We start from the raw sequence: 20,371 nt of genomic DNA, 5'->3' as shown, positions 1-20,371 counted from the left end.
ACCTTTCTCTAGCAAATAGAGGAAATTTAGATTCCATTTTACGCACACAAACATATTACCCCTAACCTAGCATGATAACCTCGTTTAAACTATCCTACCTTTCGGCAAACCACCCAACACATGTGCATATTTGGATATCAATTGCAGTAACAACAAAACATAATATACTTCATTTAACCATTACCTAAACGGTGCATAGGTGTAGACTACGGTGAAAAGGGTACATACCAAGAGTAAGGGCCAAAAAATTGAGTTATATGGACACATACATCCTGAACATCCTGAATGGATTTGGGCAAGGATGTACTAGTCAAAAGTAGTAACATACAAAGCAAACAATCATTTTGCTTCTTCCTCATGCTGCATAAACGGCCACTTGGAACTACAGATGTCACGCGAAGAACTGCCTTCATTGTCTTTTGAATTGATGTCTGCACTATGTTTCACTAAGTATTCAGCTATGGCTTCTCTCTCGCATGTTACTGCGTAGTGCAGAGGAGTTTGTCCATCATTATCCTTCAAAATAGAAATCATAAGATCAGAAAGCAGCAAATCTGAGTTTGACATAGTGTCAATAGTTAAAAAATGCAGAAAATCCTATCCAACATATGAAGTGGGGAATAACAAAAATCCAATTAAGGTTCCATAGAACATAAGAAAAGCTAGTGAAGGGCTGCATAAGTACATATATTGATGAATACCTTGGCGTTTACATCAGCATTCTTGCTGAGCAGAAGCTCTGTGACGTTAAGGTGACCACGATCCACAGCCCAGTGTAATGGTGTCCGGCCCTCACTGTCTGAATACATTTTAAAAAATGCATGTTGTCAAAACAAAAAAAAAAGCAATCACAATATTCTAAAGCAAATAATTATTTGATAACCCTATGAAGCATGAGACAGAAAAATCAATCACAATAAGAATGCAGAAGACATATAGGACTTTAACGGTCATCAAGATAAACACTTTTAACTACAATCCAAATATAGATTGATGTAATGACAAATCTTTATGATATCTCAGCGCAAAAAATGATAAAGGACGTCTAAATTAGTAAGAGGGCTACAAGACTATAAGATTCATTATCTCACGACACATTAGCAATTTAACTTTTTACTATAAACTTAACTTCATTTATAAATTTAACTTATAAATATTTTCTTACGAAATCAACCATTTCTTAAAGGAAGATATTGTTGAAGACCTGAAATATATGGTCCGATTATAGCTACTTATACATCAAAAACTTCCCTAAGTACAAAGGTGCAAGAGAAATCAAGTGGGAGTGAAAAGCCAAAATGGAAATTTGATGCTTGGCAAGGCAAAACATATTCTTAACTTTAGCTAATTTTTTATAACTGAAATGAAAAAGAAAGCATGGCCAACAAGATCAGTTCCTTTTAATGTCAATTCACATATGGATGTGATTATTGATGAAATGAAGATCCATGCTTGGTGGTGGATTAAAGAAAAGGCAAAGGGCTTTGACTATAACTTAAAATCTTAGGGCTTTGACTATAACTTAAAATCTTAGGGCTTTGACTATAACTTAAAATCTTAGGGCTTTGACTCTAACTTAAAATCTTAGGGCTTCGACTATAACTTAAAAACTTAGGGCTTCGACTATAACTTAAAATCTTAGGGCTTCGACTGTAAATTAAAATCTTTGGTGGATCAATCCGTCAAAGTGCCTTGGTGTACCACTAGACTTATTTTGTAATCTTTTTGTTCTCTTTTTGGTGCAGGTCAAGTGCTGGATTAGATGTCTTTTGCTTTAATATATTTAGATTTTTGGGCTGTTTAAAAAAATGCCAATTCAGTTATCAGTCAACTTTCTATCTTCAAATAAGCCTTTAAGCCAATTAATGAGGCTTTTTAAGAAAGACATAGCACCTAACATAGTTGTTAAACAATTCCAAGACATTGCAGCATGCATATGCTTGTGTTAGGGTTTGTCATGCAATGCCGCTAAATTTCAAGTTTATGATGCCATACTAAAGTCGGCGATTTGCACTGACTAAAAGCTGTTAATGAGGGGCTTTTTCTATTTTAAAACCAAAAGACAGGAGATAAAAAAAACTATTGACAATCTGTAGCACACCGGAGAATAATGTACACACTTGGAAAAGCAAAAATCTAAATAACTCACCCTTCAAATTCACTGAAATTCCATTTTCAACACACTTGAGTAGATTAGTCATATCTCCCTCTCTAGCAAATCCGTGAATGGCATCCATTTTCCTGTAAAGGAGAAGATAATGAAACATCAATAGATACCCTTGGTACTAGGAATATCATAGGGAAATAATGTCAGTCAATTAATAAAGTAACCTTGCGATCAGTCCATAAAGTCTACTAATGAAATAATGGGAGAAATCATATGTATAGGTGAGAATCCGTGGTTAGTGTTAAAAAAAGGCAATGCAAAAGGAGGACGAGACACGAATATGAAATAGATTAACGGCAGGATGTGTATTAGTTTTATCAAGCATGTTTGGCATCTCCAAAGTGATCTCTTGGTTCAGAGGGTAAAGTAATAAATTCTGACCAATGTTAATATTTTAACATATCCATAATTTGTTATGCATGTAAACTTAGTATAACGTTCTCACCCACAATTTAGAATGTCCTACTTTACCCTCTAAAGTAAATCACTCATTTTAGAGGGGAGCCAAATATGGTCAAGCAAAGGACTCTTCAAAGGAGCAAACCAACGATTTTATGCTATCCAATCCTACCCACTATCATGAAAAAACATGGAAACTTTAGAGTTGACAATACAAGAAACTAATACAATCACTTATATAAAAATCAGTCACACAACTCCATAAAATATATTGAATTAATCAAATTACAGAAGGCTGTCTTAATCCCTGGAACCCGAAAACAATATTATCATTGCTCTGTTAACATAAGGATTTGATTTGTAAGGTTTCAAATCGACAAGGCCTACCATCACTTCAAGTGTATCCTAAACCTAGGATATAACAAGACAAAATTAGGGGAAACAACTACATTTGAGTCGAGGTGAAAAAACTGAAAAATAACTTAAGTTGAAGAAAAGATAGAGAAGCAACAAAATGTGAACCAAGCAGTCTCAAGAAAAGCAGCAAAATGTGTGTTCATGTTACCCAAATGCAGTCTGTTTTTTTTTAAATAATAATAAATCATAGATGATAAAGGTATAATATATAACGACCCAAAATAAGAGAGAGGAACTGTGGAGGATCACATCAGAGCCTTCAGAGTAAATACTGCGAGCAAAGACAAGATTAAAGAAGGGGAGAGGAGCCTTTGTACATGAGCGAGGATTAGTCTCACTCCATATAGATCTGTAGACCTCTTAAGCAGAGTTATTAATCCCAGATAGCGGAGCGGCCGACCCCAAAAATGGGATAGCGGGGATAGCGGATAGCGGGATAACTTTTTGGACTAATTATATGAATAATCTACCTATATATTTAATGTAGATTAAATAACTTTTTAGACTAATTTTATGAATAATCTATATATACATTAATCCCATAATCAAAATATTTTAAAAGAAAGAAAAAAAAGCAATGCATGAAAGGGAAAAAAACTTGAAAATTAATAGAAAAACAATGAATAGAGAAGAACAGGATAGAGAACAAAATAGAAATGCAGAAAACAGAAGTAGAGAAGAAGAATAGAAGAATAGAGAGAAGCTGCGAACAGAAGAAACGTGATGGAGAAAGGTGAAAACGCAAATGAAAGAGGAGAAAACACAAACGACTATAATCAATTTTCCAATTTTAAAATTTTGTAAGGGTAAAAAGGTCTTTTCTCACTTCAAAAAAGCCCAAAAAGCAGAAAGCCGCTCCGGACCGGGAAGCGCTCCGCTTCCACGACCCGCTATCCCAGCTTTTCCGACCGCTATCCAAAACTGGGATGCGCGCCCCTCCTCGGTAGCGGAGGGTTGCCGCACCAGGAGAGAATCTCGGGATAGCGCCTAGAGCTGCCACTATTAATAACTATGCTCTTAAGTACCAAAAAAGGGCAGAGGAGCCTTTTACATGGAGCAAGAATTCGCTCCAGAATGATTCATAAACCTTCTAAGTACCAAAAAAGGTTAAAGAATCAAAACTATTAGAATTACCAATTCAAGACATCCCTCCATTCTAATTACTGGAAAAACATCAAGAATACATCAAGGCATCTACATTTAATTATAACAAATTAGTAACACGTGGCCATCTACAGTAGATATTCTAATTACTGGAAAAAACATAGAGAAAACATCAAGGCAATTACATGTGGCCATCTACAGTAGATAATCTAATTACTGGAAAAACATCGAGAATACATCAAGGCAAATACATTTAATTCATAACAAATTAGTAACGCGTGGCCATCTACAGTAGATATTCTAATCACGGGAAAAGCATTGAGAAACCATCAAGGTGATTGATTATATTTAATTCATAGCAAATTAGTAACGTGTAGCATCTAAAGTAGATATATGCACAAAAACGGATATATAGTTTGAATTTTACAAAATCTTACGAATCACTGCTGCATTCTTCTTCATAAACAAAAGAGCTGAATACTGGTCCCATTGGTCCCCGGGCCTCTGAACTAGGGCCCCCACTATCGCCGGTTTTGCTTCTCTTTACATACACAACAAGGATTAGGTAGTTAGAGACTGGATAAAAAACAACACAGAAAGACACACATAACCAATGTAAGCAATAAACATACTACTTTCATTTCAAATCTAATGAAAGAATCAGTGATTCATCCATTTAGAACACAAGAACCGGTTCATTAGCTCACCAAAGGTGCACCATCAAGCCAAGTAGGATATAGCTCTGACACAATGTCAATATACTTCTGCATTGCATCTTCCGGAGGCATAGCACCCAATTTCTGCCACGCTTGCCTATAAAGGGTTGGAGAGATATTAGCATCTAAGCAAAACAGTTAACAAAATCACAATTTAAAAAATATTCCCAACACGATTAGGCTCCCAAATTTGAAGTTAATAACATAATTCCACCTAAAATAAGCTCAAAAACCGCGGATCCCACATTTGAGTTTGCTATTTGAACATAGCCAGAAAAAACATTGTAATTAAAACTCATAAACCAGCAGAAACAAAAGATTCCAAATATATGTTATTAACACTTTCCTTTACTTATGTCGCTTACTGTTAAAACTTTTCCTTTATTTTGTCGTCTACAAGATTCAAACTCTCACAGAACAGTTTCAAAGAAAGCAAGTGCTACAAGAAAGAACAAATACCATTTGGAACGAGCCGTCATTTTGAGGGGAGAAGGCTGCGGCGTGCTACACGGACCTTCAGTGGCAATTTTATACAACCCGTAAAGCTGAAGCTGAATATCATTAGAAACCTTCTGAGAGAGACGATCGGCGGCGGCGGCAGCAACAAAAGCAGTAGCGGCGCTGAAAGCTTCATCCAATTCAGTACTCTCAACACCTTCCCAATCGTCGTCATAGTCATCCTCATCACCACCGTCAACGCTCTCGTTTCTGATGCTACCTTGCTCCGCCATGACCGACTCACGTTCAGCAGTTTCGAAACGGTGTCCGGTATCGGAAACGACGTCGTCGTGTTTGGAAGCATCGTCGTGGTGTTCTGTGGCGGCGATGTTAGTGTTGCGGGTGATGGTGAGATTGTCGTTGTTGAAAGAAACGACGATGGATATGAGCTTAGCGAGAAAGTAAGAGAAAATAAGACCGATGAAAATGGATTGAAGAAGAGATTGCCAATCATGCCACTCACCACCCATGGTTGTGAATGAAATGAAATGAAAGTGAAACCCTAGAAAAATATTGGGAATGAGAAGAAAAAAAAAACTTAGGTTTTATGGAAATTGAGTGTGGAAAACTAAAAGTAAAACCCTGTTTGCGTTGTTAATGAGAGGAGAGTTAAAGGGCTGGAAATAATAAGAGGAAGATTGTGAATGGAATTTGGATCAAGAAGTGATGCAAGACAGAAATACTCTGGTGTTGTTGGCGCCTGAGGTAGTTATCTGGTGTGGGTTCTAGAGAAACGCCATCAACACGTGGAAGGAAGCGTTGATTAATTTTCGATATTTTTGTTGATCAGCGGTGATGTCACGGAAAGTTTGTTTCGTTCTATCATTTATTATTCTTGAAAAATCCACCAACTTATTACTAGTATATCCGTTCCAATTATCTCCATTTCTAACAAAAAATATATAAAAAAAAAATCAGTTGATCATAAAGTATTATATTTAAAAAATATTATAACGTAAAAAAATCAAAGTTTTAACATTTAATATGTGTAAAAAACACATTAAATTATAAATAAAAAAACGAATACTTATACTCAAATATATAAATAATTTATTAATAATATATTTTAATAATTAATTAACATAATTTTTATGTAATATAAATTTAAATATCTAATATATATTATATAGATATAAAGGTATAAATTTAGAAATATCTTGAGCTCTGGCGAAAGAGATACCATGAAAAACACTTGCATATTCTTTTATCATCTTTTTCATTTGTTTTCATCTTATTAGAGTTAGATCAATAATTTTATATCTTCTTTTCTAAATCTTTCTTGAAACATATGTTGCCTGAGTGGTGACGACAAGCAATATGGTCACAAAACCCCTCTCCTACTAACAAAACATTTGCACATGAGGTTAGTAATGTATGTAACATTTCATTGAGTCAGCTTCAGGTTCCATGCATTAAGGATGGTCACATTGCAATCTCTATTCTTGAGGAAGAATACTAACTTGGTCTTGAAGCCTACAAAGATAATCTGCATGGAAGAATCATTTGCTCAAAGGGATCAACACCATTAATGGTTGTTAACTTGTGCGGCAGGCTAAATGATCTTTGGACATCCATTGGAAAATTGGAGTTAACATCTTTAGGCAAAAGATTCTTTGAGTTTTCCTTCTCATGCTTTCCAAAATGTCAAAAGAGTTAAGCCAGCTAACTCTTGGAATGTCAACCTTGGATCCCTAAAACTCTTCCCCTGGACCAAGGATTTCATCCCTTTTACCATCAATCAAACTTCAACACAGATTTGGATTCGAATTCATGGTCTACCACATGAATACTAGAGGCCTGAAATCCTTTTCGTTATAGCAAGTAGCATTGGAACTTCAATATGTATAGACTCGACTTCCAAAACCACTATCTGATATATCTTTTGGACACTATGTAAGGGTGTTGGTGGATTTATACTTACCCAAGAAATTGAGATACAAAATCTTGGTTGAAAGAATAAGGTTTGCATTCTTTGTAGAAGTGGAGTATGAGAGACTTCCAGATTTTTGTACTTTGTGCGGTTGTATTGGGTGTATTTTAGAGATTTGCAAGAGAAATAATATGCAAGATAAAGAAACAGAAAAGCTAAGGAAGTTTTAAGGAAAACATGTGTGGAGAAGAAATGGAAAAACGAGTTGAGACAGTTGACTTGGTAAACAGGGAAAACTTTGTTGACTTACCTTTCAAGGAAAAGCATCAAGCCTTTGATGGAGAAACAAGTGGAATAGATAAATCCACTCGCCCTTTAGTTATTGTACCTGAAAAGTCAGACACTGATAGCAGCTCTAAATCTTAATTTTGTGGATGCCACAAATTGAAGATGAAAGGGTTTTGAAAACTCAAATGGAATTACAACCAATTTTGGTTCAGGAGTTTTTGAAAAACTATAGGGCTAATCTTGCAGATCAGTAAGAAGAATTGAAAAATGAGAGGTTCAAATTGGTGGAGTCAAAAAATAAGACAAGAAGGAAGAACTCCAAAAGAAATCATATTACTAGGTCTCAACCTAGTCCTATTAAGCATTCTACATGAAATGTATTTTCAGGAACATAAGAGGCATTGATAATGCCTCTTCTAAATTGGTCCTAAAAAGGATCATTTTGGTTAACAAACATGACATAGTGTTAATAGCTGAACTTTGGACGGATTCTTAAACTTTTTTGAAATAGTGGATTAAAAATCTTTGTCTGATGGTGTTTGCTTTGAATGATAGAGACATTATTCTCCCTAATATTTGGTGCATTTCTAAAGCTGACATGTCTCTAACAATTCTAAGGAGAGATTAACAACATGTTTCTTTTACTTTCTCTTAAATAATGTCACTTTTGTATCTCTGTAGTTTATGCTTATACTAATTATGTTACTATAATAAAATTTTGGGATAGTCTTACTCTAATCATTCTTAATATTCCTTGGGATTTTATTGGGGACTTTAATGCAATCATTGGCGCTAATCATAATCATCGAAATCACTATCATGCAAAATTTCAAATGGAGGATTTCCATGCATGGTCAGATACAAATCATTACACCCCACCTTCCTATTACGGGGAACCATTTTATTTGGAGTAATGGTATAGGTTGTATGGCATTAATAGAAAAATATTAGATAGAACAATTTGAAATTTCAGATGACTTTATTCTTGTACTTCAGTTTCTTATAACACTCTCATCAAGAACAAATCAAATAATTATCCCATCTTACTAACATTTTTGGTTAATGAAACTCAATTTGTCTCTCAATTCAAATTCCTCAATATATGGACTCTACACAAATATTATCATGACATCATTGCTAAATACTAGGCAACTAAGATTTATGGATTTCCCATGTACATCCTTGATAAGAAGTTGAGGCTTCTGAAAGCTAAACTCAAGTATTGGAATAAAATTTACTTTGGTAATGTCTAGAAAAATGTCAAATTAGCTTAAGAAAATCTTAGTAACATTCAAAAGTGTATTGGCTATATTAGTTGCACCGATTTCCTTCAAGATCAAGAAAATGATGCATAACTCAAACTGAATGAAACTTTAAATATGGAAGGTTTTTTTTCAAGGAAGTTCCCAAAATCAATTGTGCACCAATAGAGATAGGAACACCAGATTTTTTCACATACATGCTAGAATAAAAAATGTGTTAAGCAATTTTTTTGTTGATATTTTAAAGATAACAAACTCTTATGTAAATATAATTAAGATTATGATCTTATTTGTTATTTGATGTGTTTTCTTGAGTGGAAATAAATAAAACAGGTTTATTCATTCTCACTCAAGATATTATACTATGGTATAATAATCCTTAAAAGAATATCATTCCGCATTATGAAAAGAAAAGAAAAAAGTATTTAAGGATACAAACAATGAGGATACAAGCACCGAATATACAAGTTGCAAGGATAAAAGCTTTGCGGATACAAACATATAAGGATACAAGTGTGAGGATATAGAAGTTACTTGGGCAGCAAGTAACATAAAAGGTATTTTAAATAGTGATGTGATAAAATACTATGCATTTTATGTCATCAAGTACACAAAGAATAATATTAGTTATCTTTTTGGAGATGCAAGTACCAAGACAAGTTTGAGGACTCAAACACTTGGTTCCCAAGGTTTGAGGAAATTAATATTATATTTATTAATGTGACATAGAGCAATACGGAGACTCAAACAAATTCGAGGATCAAAACACACCTGAGGACTAAAACACACTTGAGGACACAAATCATTACTTGGTCACCAAGCTTTGGGAAAATGAATATTATATTCATTGATGTAGCTACACGAAATTCGAGGATCATAACACACTTGAGGATCAAAACACACTTGAGAACCAAAACACACTTGAGGATCAGAATCATTCTCTCTCACATTAATGGCATACTCATAAGTATCATGGCTATTTTCAAGTGAGGGCTCGGAGATAAGACATTAAGGTCTATAAATAAAATCACTTCATTATGTCTATATAGAGGGTTGCCACAACTGATCTTTCCAAGATTGAGTCTCATATTGTGAATCACTATAAAGCTCTCTTTAACATTCCTTCTATTTTGTAGGAAAATGGCTTGGTGGAAGAAATTATTCCTTCTTTAATCTTTGACTAGAACAATGACATATTGACTAACCTACCTTCAAGTATTGAGATTAAAAATGCAGCGTGGAACCTTAATTGAGATAGTGCTTCTGCGCTGATGGATTTGGAGAAAATTTCTTTCAAACATAATGGGATATCATTGCTAAAGATGTTATAAATGCAGTCACTCAATTCTTCCAAGATGATTAGATATTACCTTACTTTAATTCCAACACTCTTGTCCTCGTTCCAAAAACCAAGGAAGCAAATACTATTGAACAATATAGGCATATAGACCTGGCTAAATTTAAACATAAAATCACTACAAAAATCATATATGACAGGTTAGCATCTATTTTTCCTCACATCATTTCTAAAGAGAAAAATGAGTTTATAATTGGCAGGAAAATCGGTGATGGAAAATGTCTTGCTTCTGAAGCTATCAATCTCAATAAGAATAAGTCTTTTGGTGGTAATGTTGCTCTGAAAATAGATATGGCCAAAGATTTTGATACCTTACATTGGCCTTTTCTATTTAAGGTCCTTTCCAAGTTTGTTTTTCCCCAAAATTTTGCATCATGATTATTGTCATCTTGAAGTCGGGTAAGTTATCACTATGAATGAATAGAAAGAAACTTGGTTTATTCTCCTGCCTCAACGGTGTGAGACATGGAGATCCATTTGTATGGCTGAAGATGTATTAAGTAGAGGAATCACCAACTTAGATTCTAATGGAAAGGTAAAGCTCATTGATGGTATTATGAAGTTCAATATTCCTTCCAACTCTCTTTTTACTGATGACATTATGGTCTTTAGTAAAGGGATAATAAGTCCATTAGATCAATTAACCATTTTCTCAAAAGATATGAAGAATTCTCAAGCCAAGTTTGCAACTCCAAAAAATCTATAATATATGCAAGAGCTATGAACCACGATAGGCATAACTTATTGGCTTATATTATTGGATTTGAAAAGGCTAAACCTCCATTTATTTACCTTGGTGTTCCAATTTTTAGGGAAAGCCTAAAGTTAAACACTTTTTGTTTCTAGCTGATAGGACAAAACACAAGTTTTCCAATTGGAAGGCTTCCCTTTTATCTTTGGCAGGTAGCTTACATTTAGCTAAATCGATTGTGAAAAGTATGTTTTTTCATTCTATGCAAATTTATAATTGGCCAATGAAGTAGCTGCAAGACATTGAAAGATGGATAAGATTTTTTTTTTGTGGAGTGATGATGTTGACAAAAGAAAGATCATTACAATAGCATGGCACAAATGTTACAAGCCTTTAAAGGAATGAGGGAATGGTTTTAGGTCTATTATTTCTCTCAATAAGACCACTAATTAGAAACTTTTTTAGGAGTTTCTCAACCGTGACAGTAGTTGGGGAAAGCTTCTTAAAGCTCGAGTGTTAAGAAATGGCATACCTATTAAAAACAACATTTTATCTTCTATCTGGTCGGGCATGGATGTTCAATACTCGTCAATCATGGAAAACTACTATTGGTTGATAGATAATGATAGGTGATAAGTGTCAAATTGTGGTGAAATTATGCATGAAAAAATGGTACTTGTTAGCTTAATTCTTTGGATTCACGAGTCAAAATCTCAACTTAGGTGTAAATATTGTGTAGATTGATCATTTGCAACTCATTTTGTAGGTATGTTTGAATTGGAAGAGATTTGGACATCAAAAGCGGAAGAAATAACTTCAACATACAATTTTTGGAAGAAATCAATGCTTCGGACGAGGCTTAGCACGCTCAAAGCATGCTTGGAGTTGCTGAGGTAGGAGATTCCGTGATTAGCACCAAATCTGGCGCTTAGCGCCATTTAAGGCAGTTTAATGTGTTTTTTTTGGATTTGGCCTTGAGTGCCAAATTTGGGGTTTAGCGTGGTCTGCAGCTTTTTGTTTTCAATAAAAAGCTTTCAGTTGTTACTTTGTAAAATATATTACATTTTGGAGAGAGAGAGAAACTTAGAAAACAACAAGAGAGGGTACTTCTTGAAGATTGGAAGTTGGGTTTGCATCAATCATTGGGAAATCATGATTGATGCATGTTCATCTTCTTTATCATCTTTGTATCTAGCTACCATGAGTAGCCAGATCCCTTGTTGGGATTGGATGTAATTTCATCGTAATAATATGTATTTTTATTGATCATGGTGTTGTATACAATCTCTTTATGAATCTATATCGATGTTATCTTTGTTTTCATGTTATTCTTATGATTTGAATTGATATTGAGAAATATAGTTCGAATCTTGATCTAAGATGAACATATGTTGGATTCTAACCTCTAGACATAGATTTAGGTTTAACATTCACCTGAGTATCGAGTCTTAATGCTACTGTATTGTTTAATAGGCTGAGAGATCGTCGATTCAACAATACAGTTGAACTATCGTCAGGAGTTTAAACATAAACACTGTCGGCAAGCGATACATGATGATATTGATAAATGTTTAGATTATGTATAATTGAATGGTAAATTACATATTTTATCGATTGGATTGACAAAATCTCATCTCTCTGAAACTTTATTTATCATTCATCCATTTTACATTTTGTAGCTTTAAACCATCAAACACCTCGAAAACCTCCACTTAAAATCATAGTAACTGTTGAACGACATTGATATCCCATCAGTCCATGTTGATACGACAAACCAAATACTTACCCTTTATAGCAATACCGCAGTCAATAAAATGGCATCGTTGCCAGGGACTGACGTTTAGATATTAAAGTATTGCAATAATTTCTATCTTTTTAAGCTCTATACATTTGTCTATATTGTATATATACTTCTTTCCAATCATGTTTGCTCAAGTGTTGGTTAGGGGTAACTGCTGGTGAAAGAACAATAATAAAACTAGGAAGCACAAACATCTAACCAAGCAAAAGAAAGCAACAACATGAAGCGTCTACTCGAAAAAGGCGTTGAGCTAACGACGTAAAACAAGCGTTTGTTGGGAGGAAACCCAACTTTATAAGTATTTAATAGCTTTGAATTAAGTAGTTTAAGTATTAAAGAGTGGACGTAGAGGGAAAGCTTGACAAAAAAATTCATTTTGAAAATTCTGGGCAGCAGAGTCGATGCTAAGAGATAGCAGAGGGCACTAAGCGTGCCCTGGAAATTTTTGAGAAGCTAGAAGCAGCAGAAACCGCGCTAAGCGCGGTCTGATGGCGTTGAGCATGCCCTACTATACCAGTAAAAATTCTTTTTACTCAGCCCATTTATCCACTTTCACCGATGCCTATTTACCTCATCTTTGTGTTGATTTTTGTTATTTAAGTTGTGTTTTGTTTAATTTATTTCAAGTAGATAGTATATTAGTTTAGTTTAATTTAAAGAGTTTTAACAAAAAAATTTGAGTTTGTTCTCAAAGTTTGTTTTTGAATGGCTTGAAAAAGCATTGAGTGATTATTCTAAGTTTGAATGTTTCAACTAGCAAATGTTTTGGTAATGATAAAAGCTTGAAGGATGGTACAATGTCAAGGTACATATTTCTTTCTTTATAGACCATGGCATGAATATGAAACTTGTAATTTGTACAAATAACTTGATATACATTCTTTTGCAATACTTGTTCATGATTGAATCACTTTAGATGAAAGCCTAAATGTGAGGAAACTTCCATTGTTTACTATATGCACAGGAGACCAATAATATGTTATTTTAACTCGGTTGATTTATGTTTGAAGTTATGAAAGCATGGAAAAGATAAAGGCAATTTTTGATTTTGAGCACAACCACTTGACCAAAAGTAACTTACCTTGTGAGTGAGCGAGAATTCGTTAACCCCTTTGAGCCTCAATGTCAGGATCCATTTGATGTTGAACTGTGAAATTGTACATAAATATTAGCTCATCATTGATTTTTGTATGGATTCTAAAATATTTTTCTTGAAACATTTGAACCATCAAACTTCAAATTATGGTTGAAATTTTGTCCCGTGCCATAGAAAATCGAGGAGCATTCATGTGTAATGTTGGTTGTATTCAGGTTGGGGAGAAAAGAGACAGAAAAAGGATAGGTTGCTAAGAATTTGAAAAAGAGTTTAAACAAGAAAGAGAATTGTGAAAAAGAATTGAAAGAGAAATGAACTTGTTTGAAATAAAAATGGCAAATAGTTGTGCTAGAAAGTGTGATCAAGGGTGTATCATATAAACAAAGAAAAATGGTGAATGAAGTTGTGAATTGTAAAGAAATTGAAAAGTGAATGCTCTTCTAGAGTTTGACAACTTTGTTTCAAAGAACTTTATATATGACCCTTCTTTATTAACCAAGCCACATTACTACCCTTGAAAGTCATTTGTGATTTATGTTTTTATGCTTTCAATGTGTTTTGCTTAGATGAGTGCATAAGTTGATTGTCGCATCCGCGAAAAACAACCGGCGGGCTAAAACAAAAACAACACAGAGCCGCCACCGTGCGTTATTTATCCCAAAAGAGGGAAAGGAAACGCTCAGAGTAAACCTAGGAAAAAGCATGGTCTCGCGACCAAAGAGAAAGGGTAAGGGAGTCGGTTACGCAAGGGGAAGGTATTAGCACCCCTCACGTCCGTCGTACTCGACGGGATCCACGCTCAAAAGAAAGAAAAGGTTGCTAAACAAACATCACACACACACTCACCGAAGACAACACATGTGGGGTTAAGAGGAAGAGGGCTCGCTAGGACATCGCGTCCTATGCCTACGTATCTCGTCTGGAACGAGAATCAGAGCTGCCGTAGTTCGGCTCACGCACGCCAAACAAACAAACACAAACACAGGCAAACATGGAGCCTGAATGCCAATCACTGGACTTACATCAGCATCCGAACCAAACACACGCACACTGGAACCCGAATGCCACTCGATGGACTTACATCAGCTTCCAAGCACACAACAACCAACAAGTTAATAGGGAGTCAGGAACTCGAACCTATAACTGTCAAGCACACACACAAAAAGAAAGAAAAGTGCCCGGAGAGACCTCGCACGGTCTCCTGCCTACGTACCTCATCTGGTATGAGGATCAGGGCGACGTAGTTCCCCTGAACGGGAAAGAAATTCTAGCCAGAGACAAAGGGAAGACACACTACCAGGGAGTTGTACTCGAGCCTAGTGTTATCATGCATCATTGCCCTATGTTATGGTTTCTATCTACTTGCACAACAGCAAGCTAATCCTAACCAGGAAAAACAAGCATGCAAGCATCAATCAAAATAAAACAAACATTTCACATAGCACACACTATATCCAGTCAAGTGAGGCTCAAACAAGGGTGGACTGCCGAGGCAAGTCATCTGTACAAGGTAGTGTTCGCTCTTAACCCTGACATTGAGAGTCAGGGTGAAGCAGATGAAAGGTGAGTGAAGATTAGACTTCACAGCTCTTATCCCTGGCCAGGGAGAGCTTCAGACAAAGGAGCGTGGGTCCAGAATGGAGAGACCCTTCTACACTCAAGACTCTGACACAACTGTGCAACAACACAAGATCTTGGGTTAATGTCCCATTGCATCAACACAGTGGTGTGAGCAGAGGGACGACTCAACAGAATAGCGGGGGATAGATTGCATATCCCTTGGGTTCCGCCAATTGCCTCATAGAGGTCTTTACCTGCTTGGCACAAAAGTAAACAATCACAAACATCGCCTCTTAAGGAGGACTTCAGACAGTTGCCTGGCTAAATAACAAGCCAGGTCTTCCAGACTACATGGAGAATAGAAATTCTACCTCAATTGGTTTAAAATCCAAGCAACAGCAAGCAAGTTCTCAAGGAACTGTAAGCAACTAAATGTACCTGAAATCAATCAAGTATCATCAGTGCTCAGACAAACCAACAGTAAACAGCAAAAGTCAAACAGTCAATTTGTACAGTCAACACAAGTTAATGCACATAAGTGCAAGCCATGAGCTCAAACTCAAGCATCAAACCCTACAACATAAGACAAGTTAGTTTACAACATCAAACAAAACTCAATTTAATCAGCTTGCAATTTTCTCCTTAAGGCTTTTGCATCTCAACCTTATGATGATGACAGAGGTTGATCTTGATGTTTCCACATGTAAAAACTAAAAACAGATGCAGCACAATGATGAGGAAGTTGAATGGAGTGATTAGGTTAGCTCGAAACAGCACCAGTTACTTGAATCATGAAGTTGCCATTGTTGTGCAAGCTTTCCAACAGTCCAATTCTTGAAGCTTTTGTCGTGGATTCAGCAAAACAGTTCTTCCTCAAGGCTTTTGGAGCATGGATCCACGAAGAATGAAGCAAATTGATGAAGATTTGGTGAAGAAATGTTGAAAAATGATTGATGAAGTTTTGGAGAATTTGAGAGAATTAGAGGGAAATTCAGTTACAATTCTTGGAGAATGAAATGTGGTTAACAATTTCTGTTATGATTAGTGATATATACCATCTCCTAATCCCTTTCCTTAATCACAATTACCAAATTGGCTTGATTAGCATAATTGCATTTTTAGTGAAAGTCCAAAAATGACCTTTCCAAATATTCAATGCAACAGTAAAATAACAGTTGGAGCAAGTCACATTGGCCATTTGGAGAGTGTTGGAATTGGTCTTGTGTGAAAAATCCAAGTATTTCTCAAAATCACATGTTCACACCAAAAATTCAAAAGAATCCATTTGAAATTTGACTTTTTGCCTTGACCAATTTTGATGAATTTTGATTATGCATCATGAAAGTACATGTGAAATGGGGTTTGCTCAAAGAAAGATCACCCAAATTGGACATTCCATGTGAAAGTTATGCCTCTTTGAATTTAGGCATTTTTGGAAAATGAATGGACCATAACTTGTCAACCATACATGAGAAATTCAAGTTCTTGGACTTTTTGGAAAGGTGAGAGCAAGATCTACAACTTTCATGTTGAACAAAATTTCATTTGAAGCTTTTTTGGACATGTAATTTTGTGGTGAAAAACTTTCCATTTTTGGAAACTTCCATTACAAGACACTTTCTATTTTTGGCAATTTTTCTCCTGACTTTATTTTCTTCATTCTTGATGTTTGAAATGTCAAATGAAACTTGTTTCAACATGAATGAAGTGTATCCAACTCTCTCCCACCTCCAAATCCATCAAATCAAGCACAGTTGACCACAATTGACTTTTCTGATTGATAGATGAATTTGGCAATGCACTGATCAATCTGAGCCTCAATCTTCTGATGAAATGGCTCAATGATGATACCCTAGCCTCCATAAGCTCAATACAAACACATGATGATCCCCATATCCATTGTAGACCCCATCTCCTTGCAAAACCCTGATTGGCCCAATGCAACTGATTAGGGTTGATCAATGGTCAAAACCCTAATCTCAAGGTATCTAATCAATCACTTGAACCTCTTGGATGATAACCAGACCATGATGATAATGATGTATCACTTCAACCAAGGTCAAGACCAATCTCCTTGAGAATCATGAAACCCTAATTTGAATCACCAACCCTCAGATAATTAATGATCCAGTCCATTCAATCAATGAAACCATCAGCTTGCATATATCCACCTCTTTATCTTCTGATCAAGACTTGGAAGATGACTTGCACAATGTAACCACATGATATGCAATATGCAATGCCTAATGACCTAAAAAATGATATGCCATATGTTAAACTAGTCCCAAGAGAGGAGGGCAAATTTTGAGGTGTTACAGCTGCCCCTATTCAATCCACTGTGAACCTGTCGATATGAATAGCCTCGGCTTTCAGATGATCAGGATGAAGAGTGATTGAATACCAAGAACAGACGAACAATTTGCACTCTGATGGGAAATAATTAACAATGCCTGTCAGAATCGGCAAAGAACAATCTTGAAGAAAAATCCGTCTGGAACGGAGAAAGTCGGCCTGATCACCGAAACAACAACGTCGACCTGGATACCAAAATAAATGGTAACGCAGGGATAACCATGGCCTGAACACCACATCCGCTGGGGATTATTATCTCTTTCTTCCCTTTTTATGCTTTTCTTGAACCCCGAAATTTTCTGATTGATGATCTTTCTTTTTCTTGAACCCCTAAATTTTTCTTACAATTGCTCATCATTTTTTATTTTCTTGAACCCCTAAATTTTTCTTCACGCAAGTGATCCCGGATCACTGCATTTGAACCCCGACACCTTGTTTGCCAAAATAATGAACCCCATTCTCCATTTTGAACCCCAGTCGCCTGACGATAACTTGTGATCGCCATTGTGAACCCCGTTCTCCAGAAAACACCTCGTGTCTCCTTTTCTCCATTTGAACCCCGCTCTCCAGAAAATGTCTCAACGTTTCCTTTTCTCCAATTGAACCCCGCTCTCCAGAAAATGTCTCAACATTTCCCTTTCTCCAGTTGAACCCCGCTCTCCAGAAAATGTCTCAACATTTCCTTTTCTCCATTTGAACCCCGCTCTCCCACTTCTTGTGATAATTCCGCTGGCAACGTCGGAAATAACACCAAACCACTCTGAGGGCGACGTATCAGAGGGTAACCCTTCACAAAAGGAAGGTAACATGTGCATCTCTTCTTCAGAAGACACCTATAACGACCTCCATTGGCATCTGCCACAGTCTAAGGTGACACATGAACAGAAGATAATCCTAAGGACCTCATCCCGGGTATAATCTTCAACTCCAATCTCCATATGGACCCTGATAGTCGCGTTGATCGCGTAACGTCCTTTGATTTCATTTCCATCTCCGTCCGACGGAAAAAAGTTTCATCCAGTATCGCACTACTGGAGAACATTGCTAATCTGACATCATGATGCTAAACTCCTCAGAGTAACATCTTCACCATCCGGCGAAACAAAAACTTCAAGCGGTAACCACGGCTTGAATTGCGCTGATCGCACAACATTTCCCATCTTTGCTCGACAGAAACCAATTCCTCCAGTATCGCACTACTGGGGAAGTACTGTTGATAAAAAAACGGTGCCAAACTCCTCGGAGCAACACCTTCACTCTCAGGCAACCACTTCTCAAACGGTAACCACAGTCTGAGACTAGCTTATGTTTGCAATATGATGCATGATTGATTTTTTCTGCGTAATGCTCCATAATCATGGAAATGCTACGCGATTTATTTTTCTATGCAACATGCTATGTTTATTCTACATGATGAATGCATAAAAAGCGTCCCCCTCAAGGGATTCTGCTGGGGAGCACGAGACACTCCGTTGAGGAACTCGTCAATTCTCCGATCTCCACCCCGCTGGGGAATAACACTGCTGCTGCTGGGAAAAGGTAACCCTTGCTGGGGAAGAACCTCCTTTGCACCCAATCCGCTCGGGAAACTGCTGGGTATAAGAACCACCAACACTCTGTGGGGGATACAACAGTCTTCGACTTGCTGGGGATATCAATCCCGACTCTGCTTGGAGAACCCTCACAGATACCTGGCGACTTCACTGGGGAAATGCTCACAGATAGCTCTGCTGGGGAAACAGCAACCTCCAGGCCTGGCGACTGGGGAAGCATCGATCTGACACCTGCTAGGGATAACGATCTTGACCCTGCTAGGGTAACCCCAGACCTTGGATCTGCTGGGGATTTGGTCCTCCTGACTCCGCTTGGGATATACATCCCGACTCGTCTGGACCTTTTTTGCTCCATCATCTTGTATTCCCAACCGCTCCGCGCTCGACGGAGAGCGAACTCCTGGGGACTATACAGACTTTTCAATTTTCAGACTTTGAAGAGTCTTCTTGATTAATTCCAAAGGTCGTCGTACGTCTCGATGTCTCTTCGTCATCCCTTCATTCATTCGTCCCTGATTGGACCCTGCGGGGAATTTCTATAGACTTTCCAATCTTCCGATTTTGAAGAGTCTTCTTGATTAATTCCAAGGATCGTCGTACGTCTCAACGTCTCTTCGTCGTTATTCTATCTCGCTTATCCCTGATTGGACTCCATGGGGATTTGTTTTCCATCAAAACCTGCAAGTAAGTGAAAATACCTAACAGCACCTGCAAAACAGACCGTCAGATAAAATCGTGCCCCAGGCGTGTCAAGATTTCAACACTTGGGTCACTCATCCTTCCGAATAAGATTTCAAGCTTTCAATCTTATAAACATGCATTGGAAGGGACCTGTATGTCTTAAAATGCAAGATTCTTTACCAAAATAATCGGATGTTTTTGCAATCAAAGCAGTAATGAAAAACAAAAACAAAATTATTTGATTGAATATGCATTTTATTTATTGAAAAGTGTGGCTCAAATTGAGCAATACAAAGGAAGCAATTCCTGAAAAGAGGTAATTGCACAAAAGGAAAAATCTATCCTAATGGCAATGTGAAACCCGTGATCTCATCGAGTTCCAACTCAGTTACACCCCATATGTCCTCAGACTCTCCGTGCTTTCTGCCTTCTGAACAAGACGCTTCTGATTGATCCCTACCGGGTGTTATCCATGATGCATTAACCAAAGCGCAAACGATCATGCGGGACGCAGTTGTTCGTCTCAATCCCTCTTTTGCCTGGACCGCCCTTTCAGGTT

The 20,371-nt window shown here is 36.7% G+C and overlaps 1 protein-coding gene across 1 annotated transcript; it reads right to left on the bottom strand.

The window, feature by feature from the left end:
• Nucleotides 1-147: 147 nt before the first annotated feature.
• LOC127081845 (acyl-CoA-binding domain-containing protein 1) lies at nt 148-6,127 on the bottom strand. Its single transcript, XM_051022070.1, has 6 exons — nt 5,263-6,127; nt 4,795-4,900; nt 4,525-4,628; nt 2,150-2,241; nt 702-799; nt 148-516 (listed from the first exon to the last, which is right to left on the bottom strand). The coding sequence occupies exons 1-6, from the start codon at nt 5,769-5,771 to the stop codon at nt 340-342; spliced, it is 1,086 nt and encodes a 361-aa protein (XP_050878027.1). The 5' UTR covers nt 5,772-6,127; the 3' UTR covers nt 148-339.
• Nucleotides 6,128-20,371: the final 14,244 nt, after the last annotated feature.

Source organism: Lathyrus oleraceus, chromosome 5 (assembly GCF_024323335.1).
Source record: "Lathyrus oleraceus cultivar Zhongwan6 chromosome 5, CAAS_Psat_ZW6_1.0, whole genome shotgun sequence".
NCBI classification, from domain to species: Eukaryota; Viridiplantae; Streptophyta; class Magnoliopsida; order Fabales; family Fabaceae; genus Lathyrus; species Lathyrus oleraceus.
Note: the sequence above shows the minus strand (reverse complement) of the source record. Positions and strands in the feature narration are given on the sequence as shown.

What these genes read in the sequence shown, in the direction of transcription:
- LOC127081845 (XM_051022070.1), bottom strand. Translation starts at nt 5,771, where the DNA reads ATGGGTGGTGAGTGGCATGATTGGCAATCTCTTCTTCAATCCATTTTC. An exon ending in ATGACGGCTCGTTCCAAATG is followed by an intron (nt 4,901 to 5,262) that starts GTATTTGTTCTT and finishes AACCCTTTATAG; the next exon opens with GCAAGCGTGGCAGAAATTGG. An exon ending in ATGCTGATGTAAACGCCAAG is followed by an intron (nt 517 to 701) that starts GTATTCATCAAT and finishes TCTATTTTGAAG; the next exon opens with GATAATGATGGACAAACTCC.